Here is an 8,378-nt window from a genome sequence, read left to right on the forward strand (position 1 = left end):
ATATCTTGCTCCATAGAGTGCATTGTGTACAGTTCTGTTTGTTTTTACAAACCAAAGATTTAGTCGAATTGCAATGAGTGTTAAACCTGGAGTGTTTGTTTAATACTTAATCAAAAAGTCAAATTAGATGCAAATTAGCTAATGTTGTTGTGCCTTCTCCATCCAGCGTGCTGAGTAATGAACACGGCCCGGAGGCCTACGAGCTTCACATCTCCGTGAAGGACTACTGCTTCGCCCGAGAGGACCGCATCATCGGCATGACAGTCCTGCAGCTCAGAGAACTGGCCGAGAAGGGCAGCTTGAACACCTGCTATCCGCTGGCCAGGAGTGTAACCATGGACGAAACCGGCCTGACCATCCTGAGAATACTCTCCCAAAGGACCAACGACGAAGTGGCCAAAGAGTTCGTACGTCTCAAATCAGACACGCGGTCGGCCGAGGAAGTGTCGTAGAAAAGAGCGGTTGTGTTTGTTTTCGTGCATGTGTGTGAAACATCTGTTGGAATGTTCATTTTAAAAGTGTTTACCTACCGTATGCTCTCTATCAAAAATAATATTCTACGTTATGTTCAAGAGACAGTTTTGTATGACGATAACTCTTTTTGAACAGATCTCGTATTTGTTCAGATAAAGTGCCAAATCTGATGAGTAAAAAAAAACAAGAGACTGAATTATTGGTGAACTTGGTATCTTTTCTAAATTTGCTCGATTATTTTGTCTGGTGTATATCGTCTCTTTTTAAGTGCGTAGCCGTTTTGTTCGTCTTCATTCCCGCACCGTTTGTGTTCATCCGTTTCTTTTTTCGTGTTTTTAACACAAGGCACTGGTGGTGCATGTCTCGTTTCTTGGTGACGTCTCTCTCTCTCATGTGTTCGCAGTGACTCGAACCTGCTCCCCTCCAACGTTTTCTATACGAGTCCACTTTAAAAAGAGACCATTTTTTAAAATGGCGATGACTGCTATGAATCTCTTCATAAGTGTTTGTAATTTTATAGTCGTTGACAACAATGAAACCACCTCGAGTGCTGCCGGTCCACGCCGGAGGGGTGGGATTTACTTTTCGTTCGTTTTTCGTAGGTTTAGTTGCTTTACGTTTCCTTTTTTACCATAGGCTTTCAGCCTTTCTGAATTATCACTGTGAACATGGGCTGTGAAAGGCAAGCTTACATCACATTTGTTCACTGTTTGATATCATCTTTTTATTTTTTCAAACAAGTTTGATTCAAAAAAAAAAAAAACTGCCAAAGTTTTATGAAAATGTTCTTACAAAAGCAATCCATCGTCTGTATGGAAATCAGTAAATCTGTGCTACATGCTGTACATTATGTTTTTAGTATTGCCGAATCAGTTCTGATTGCCGATGGGCTGGTTTTTACTTTAATTTGAGATGATTTCTGTGTTGTTTTATCTGGTACGAGATGGTAAATGTTGCTTTACAGAAGAGTCACATCGATCGCCGTCATCTCATTTATTTTTGTTTACAGAGGAAAAAGTTTAACATTTGGTATTTATGCAACATTCCTATGTATTGCACTGATGGCAAATTGTATGTCATGTAAATATATTTAGTGAGAAATTGTAATGAAGCTCTTGTTTGCATTTTTAAGGAAAGCAACTCTCAATCAGCACTGAACGACGGTTTATCATTAAACTTTCGGCCACACAGAGGAAGTCAAAGTTTCAAAAGTTCACAAATGCATGACCAGGTCATCCCAAATAAGAAATTGCATTAGCATTATTTTCATGACGATTAAACACATTGACTGCCCTCCAAATTTTACATTTTTATCAACAATACAGGCAAAGTACACATACATGCATTATAAAATACTGTGTATATATGTCAGACGTACTTAGTTTTTATTGATGGTTTAAATGGTTAAACCATGGTTCAAGGAGATACATAGATACAGATCAGTTACGAAAATTAACTAAGGTTTTACTACAAATAAAAGTAATAAATCATAGTTAAACTATGGTAGCTACACATTAACCATGGCTTTGCTTTACTAACCATAGTTTAACCATTGATACACCCCAAAAACATATAGTTACTACACTTTTACTATTATTAGACCAAGGTTGAATGGTTTTGGATGCTAGCGGAGAGCAGGAGGGAAATACGTCACACAACAGAAGGTAAGAGCACAGATACAAACACGTAGATTCTGCATTGATGACTATTAGCAAGTTATTGACAATCAACGCCATATTGGAAAGGTCAAAGTGACACACTACAGACAGCGGCTGTTCCAGACATTTTGGTGTGTCATTAACATCGGATAATTCGGCTTAATGCAATTTGGATACCATTAAATAGAAAACTGGTAAAATGTTATTGTACTACATGAGATTATCAGAATGCAATATAATTGTTTTTCTGTTCTCATTGGCAGTCACACTATGGCTTCCATAATTTAATCAAGATGTCAACAGCTTTCATAATATGTGACCAGTCATAATGGTGAATTAAAAAATGCTTTCCATTGATGCATGGTTTGTTATGATCGGACAATATTTGTCTGAGATACAACTATTAAAAAATCTGGAATCTAAGGGTGCAAAAAATCTAAATCAAATCAAAGTTGTACAAATGAAGTTCTTAGCAATGCATATTACTAATCAAAAATTAAGTTGTGATATATTTAGAGCAGGAAATTTACCAAATATCTTCATGGAACATGATCTTTACTTAATATCCTAATGATTTTTGGCATAAAAGAAAAATCAGTAATTTTGAACTATACGATGTATTGTTGAATATATATATATATATATATATATATATATATATATATATATATATATATATATATATATATATATATATATATATATATATATAAACACAAAATTAAATAATGCACTATATACACATAATAATAATAATATAATTCATAACATAACAGAAGCATTTAATAATTTATTGAAATAACTTGAATAAACCTTTTTATATAGCATAGATATTAAAGTAAACTGTAACTGTAATCTGTAGTCCCCACTTCAATTTTATCATTGAACCAGAAAAATACTGCTCTGGTTGTCAATTAAACAAACAATAACCTTTATTATCTGTTAAAAGATATCTAAGTTCAAAGTACTGCTAATATTAACTGTTTTTGATTTTCACAGTAGTTTTACATGTATTCTGCATCACACGTTGCATTGTGTTATGTCTTAGGGTTAAAAGAAATGTCTGTAAATTTAATAAAAAATTTAATTGTAAAGTAACTGTTGAAATTTAATTATGAAAATTTCGCAGCAATGAACATCAAAAACCAAATTATATATAATATATTAATTTAATTAAAAAAAAAACTATAATGTGTACATTATAAACTTGAAGCGTTGACCTTGACATATTGACTTTATAACTCTATATCCACTGAATATCAGCAAAAATCAAGTTTCACTTCATGAATAATACACTTTAGAAAATAGTGATTGAAAACATCACCATCAAAATGAGATTTTTCTTACATTTGTAAGAAAAAAAAACAATTGAAAACAGAAAAGGTGCTGGTTTCTGCCAAGACATTATCCATTAAGTTTATGCATATTCTCTTTAAGCCTAAAACACAATGGAGTATTTTGGAAAAAACTTTGAGAGTTGCTTCACATTATCACACAGTACATTGGGAAATGTTTACTTTTGTTGCATACCTGTTCAGTTTCATTGAGAGAAACCTCTAGGACTGAAGACCTCATCGTTCAGAGCTCAATGAATTATTGACTCAGTAAACCATATTCAATGCATTTATACACACAACCACTTTACTGCAGCCTCGGACGCATGGGAGGCAGTTGCTATGGAAACGCTGTATCTCAGCCTCCGAGTGCTGTGGGTGATGCTCCTCGTGCCTATGACCATAAACACTGACATCTTAAAAAAACGTAATCACCAAACATTTCAGTTCCCGTGGGTCTATAGTGAAGCTCTATACGTCAAGCTGTCGTCAATCTCTCAAAGAGAAAGAGTCCAGTTTGAGAAGATTTAGAGTCATGTGGAAGATGTTTGCTTCATCTCTTACAAATGCAGCTGAATATCAACTCACTCTGTGTTTGTTTTTGTTTTCTCCTTTGCCCTCGAGCACATTTCTCAACAACAGCAGATCCTGCCCATTCAGTTGTGTTTTATTAAATATTAATTATTTTTTTCTAACACATCTACTTCGTTCAGTCTCAATGGGGAAGAACAATTGTTTCCCGAGACTTATTATGAACTCAAACAAGCTTCATCAAATTCAAATGTAAAGATTTTTAAGACAAGAGGGCATAATATATTTTAGAATATTTTTTTAAATATATATTAATATTTTGTTAATGTATTTTCCACAATAGGAAAATAATGGCCAAGGTAGAACATATTTTTCTTTAAATATATTTTGAAGCATACTGTAGCAAATGTATATTTTTTGCCATTTAAAAATAGATTTGTAAATATATTTTATACCATATGGTTCTTTGTGCAGTCTACGATTCCATTGCAGAAAACGGTTCTTTAGATTATGAAATGTTCTTAAAGAGTCTTTTCACTGAAAGGTTCTTTGAGAAACCAAACTGATGGTCATTGTAACATAAAAAAGGAGTGAAAAATTGTAACCTCTATTTTTTCTTTTAAAAGTGGGCGAAGAACAAGACTTTAAGAGCCCAAATCACCAAAACCGAATAAACATTTAACACTTTCCTCTTACCTGTCTGCTTATGGCAGATTATGAAAAATCTTTAAAAGGGGCAGAATGGATGACATTTCTCCTAAAAGTTATATATAAAAAAAGGCAATATTTAGACTTTGGTATATACTGTATAGTGAGATAATTTTTGGAGAAATGTTAGGGTTAGGGTATAGAGATAAAGTTAAAGGAATAGTTCATCCAAAAATGAAAATTTGTTGAAAGTTTACTCACCCTCAGGCCATTACAATGCAGATGAGTGTATGGATGCTCTGCAGTGAATGGGTGCCGTCAGAATGAGAGTCCAAACAGCTGATAAAAACATCACAGTAATCCACACCACTCCAGTCCATCAGTTCTGGAGATGCATGTTTGTTAGAAACCAACTTATCATAAAGATGTGTTAAAGGGATAGTTCACCCCAAATGCAAATTCTGTCATTATTTACTCACTCTTGTGTCGTTACAAACCCGTAAGACCTTCTTTCACCTTCGAAACACAATTTAAGATACTTTTGAAGAAATCTGAGACCCTCCCATAGACATCAAGAGAACTTCAAACTGTTGCTTCTGGCCAAAATCCATAGTCCATCATAACACTTCCTCCATTGATAAAACCCATCTCCTGTTTTCTTCTATCAAAATCCCGGCTTGTAAACGGTGCTTGATCTGAAATTGTTTTCATTGGAGGAAGAGTTATTATTAGTGCTGTCAGTCGATTCAAATTATTTACCTTTTACTAATTAACCACATTTTTTGTCTGAAATTAATCGCGATTAATCCCCACCTAACATTACAGTTTTTCAATATATTTTTATATTGCAATAATTTCACATTCAATCTTATTATTGTAGAAACAACAAAAAGACCGTATATTTTTAATATTTGCCTTTTTTTAAATCTTTTTTTATCTTTTTTATGACTGAAGGTCTGTATTACTGATACCAGTACTGTGTCAATGAAATTGTTTTATATTTACCACTGAATATAGGCATTCATCATTGCAGTATAATTTACAGCTATCAATCTGAACATTTATTAGACTTAAAAAAATAACAACTTCTAATTAAAGTTAAATTGAATAAAGTTACCAAACCCTAAATTCTAAATTAAAAATAGATGAATCCTGAAAGCTTCAAAAGTTATTGATTTTCTCTTTTGTTTTGTTTTTTTGTTCTTTGATGGGTTTATAGTTTATTACTTTCCCCACCAAACACTGAATTTTCCTGGTTTGCGTGTTTTCACTGTTATACACTAGGGGGCACTATTACGCATCTCCTCAATGAGTCTTGAATGCGCAGATCAAAAACACAGACCAGGAAGACGCAGAAATCTCATATTTAAGCATATGCATATGAAAAATAATGCGATCACCAAACCCAACCACATATAAATGAAAACTGCCAAATGATACAGAGTGAAATTGTGATCCGGAAAGTAATAAAGGCATGTGCAAGCTTTGGAAGTGCTGAATAAAGCCATCTAATGCATCTTTGCTCTGATAATATTATGATCCAGATGTAGTATTTGATTAAAAATATATATTTTATCAGTTTTATATTCAAAATGTTGCTTTTTTTTTATTAAACCTACAGTACGTACATTAAAGTGTTGATAAGAAAACAATGCATTAAGTTTTTTTTTATGAAAGTAGATCTTTATTTTGATGCATTGCATGTTCAGATATTCACAGAGCAAACTATTCTGGGGGAAGTGAGATTTTGGTGAAAAATTAGTTACATTTTTCAAAATTACTGATGGACTGGAGTGGTGTGGATTATTGTGATGTTTTTATCAGCTGTTTGGTCTCTCATTCTGACGGCACCCATTCACTGCAGAGCATCCATTGATTAAACACTGATGCAATGCTATATTTCTCTAAATCTGATGAAGAAACAAACTCATCTTTTCTTTCCCATGAGGCATGATAAAAACCTTAATGTTGGGTTGCAAAAATACCCAGGTCTCTTCCAGTGTTCATACTATTTTGGCTGAGGACAGAAGACTGAAGCGTTTTCAGTGATATTAACTCTGAGCTGCTCTGGAGGCTTTCCTGGTTCAGACATTAGGACATTTGCCTCAGAAAACAGACCGAAAGCTCTCTAATTCAGGAAGCGTCTTGGGGAAGAAACGCTCCAGTGTCATTGGTCTCGCATCGATTCTCAGACGGCTGTTTGTCCTTATTAGACATGTCTCGAGGAAGCGAGCTGTCCTGCTTCATCAAGCACAGAGAAACATATTGTACATACAAAAGCAGCCAAAAGACATTAACCTTCAACCCGCATTCTCGTGCCAGCTCATAATAATCTGCTCATAAACACAAGGAGAAAAAGACAGAAAGAGATGCATCACCAAGAGTACGGAGACCTGAAGCTCCCGATCGCATTACAGAAGTCGTTTAGCATCTGTTCAAATGACAAGGACTTCAAATGTTGTTTCGCTTTCATCTGTCCGAGTGTGTCGACATTCATTTGACAGTTCAATGAGATGTGTTTGTGGATATTTATGGATTGTAATAATTGCTTTCAAGGACAGGAACGGTCACACCTCTGAATATGTTTGAGTTTATCCTTTCATCAGGAAATAAAGAGGACATCAAGACATGGTCACCACGTTCACACGGCAAAGTTTCAGTAGTTTCAAATGCATTACCATGTACTGTATGAGTGAACCTCGTAAATTAATGAAACGTTGCCAGATTCACATCCGTTTTGGATAAAGCTGAACATGGTTTTAGTGCCATCACTGGGATTTTCACTTGCAAAAAAAAACTAAACAATAAAAAAACATGCAAGAAGCAATGTAATACTTTGCAACTTTTTTTTTTCAATAAGCTTGAGTTTATAACACAATGGTGTACAAAAATTAATGTTTTAGTTTTAACATAAGACATGAGAAATTGTCAATGACCTGTAATAATAATAATAATAGTAGTAGTAAAACTGTATTTTATTTTGTTATTCATTAGATTTATTAGAATATTTAGCAGTTGTCAACTGTAATCTATGAAACATTACAACCACACATGTATAAAAATGCGTGGCAATAATAAAATAAAACAATGAAAATATAAACTATTATAAAAACATGCACATTAAAAGGGATTACTATAATTATTTTTTCTTATTAAAAATAAGTTTTCAATTATAAATACTTATATTTATAATGATTTTATTAAAACTTAATATTGCAGCTGAAAATATGTAATGTGGATGTTTATTAACATAATAATACATAAAAATAATGCAATGCAAAAATCCTAAAAATCCTAAAAACAGGGTTCATTTCTATCTTTCCCAGTTTTGATTTTGTGATGCCCCTGTAGCTCAAACAGATGATTATGATGCTTGCAACACCTAAGTCATGCATTAGATTCCTGTGAAATGCATGAACCGGTATAATCTTGAATGCAATGCATGCCACTTTGGATAAAAGCATCTGGCAAATGCATAAACATAAATGTTTAAAAATGTACGTTAAATATGGATATTTCTTTTTTTAAGATTCACTGACTCCATCATACACCAAACCCATCATTCTGTACGAATGCAGCGATCCAGAAGAGTAAATCTAATCATCATTCAGACAAAACTTTGAGCCATGCTGTTGACGTTATCTAATCTAATCTCCACCTCACCATGAGCACATGTGAGTTAACATATTTCTTTATCGGCAAGACTTATCGGCATAATATCGGGCAGATGCCG

General features: G+C 33.7%; 1 protein-coding gene across 3 annotated transcripts in view; it reads left to right on the top strand.

The window, feature by feature from the left end:
• Positions 1-1,581, top strand: part of LOC127977834 (protein unc-13 homolog C) — a 118,698-nt gene extending 117,117 nt beyond the window's left edge. For all 3 annotated transcript variants that reach the window (XM_052582989.1, XM_052582987.1, XM_052582988.1), the window contains one exon: positions 167-1,581. In XM_052582989.1, the coding sequence (XP_052438949.1) occupies positions 167-452 (286 nt within the window). In that variant the 3' untranslated portion in view covers positions 453-1,581. The remainder of the gene's footprint in view (positions 1-166) is intronic.
• The last annotated feature ends 6,797 nt before the right edge of the window (positions 1,582-8,378 follow it).

The sequence above is a fragment of the Carassius gibelio genome, chromosome B18 (assembly GCF_023724105.1).
Source record: "Carassius gibelio isolate Cgi1373 ecotype wild population from Czech Republic chromosome B18, carGib1.2-hapl.c, whole genome shotgun sequence".
Taxonomy (NCBI): domain Eukaryota; kingdom Metazoa; phylum Chordata; class Actinopteri; order Cypriniformes; family Cyprinidae; genus Carassius; species Carassius gibelio.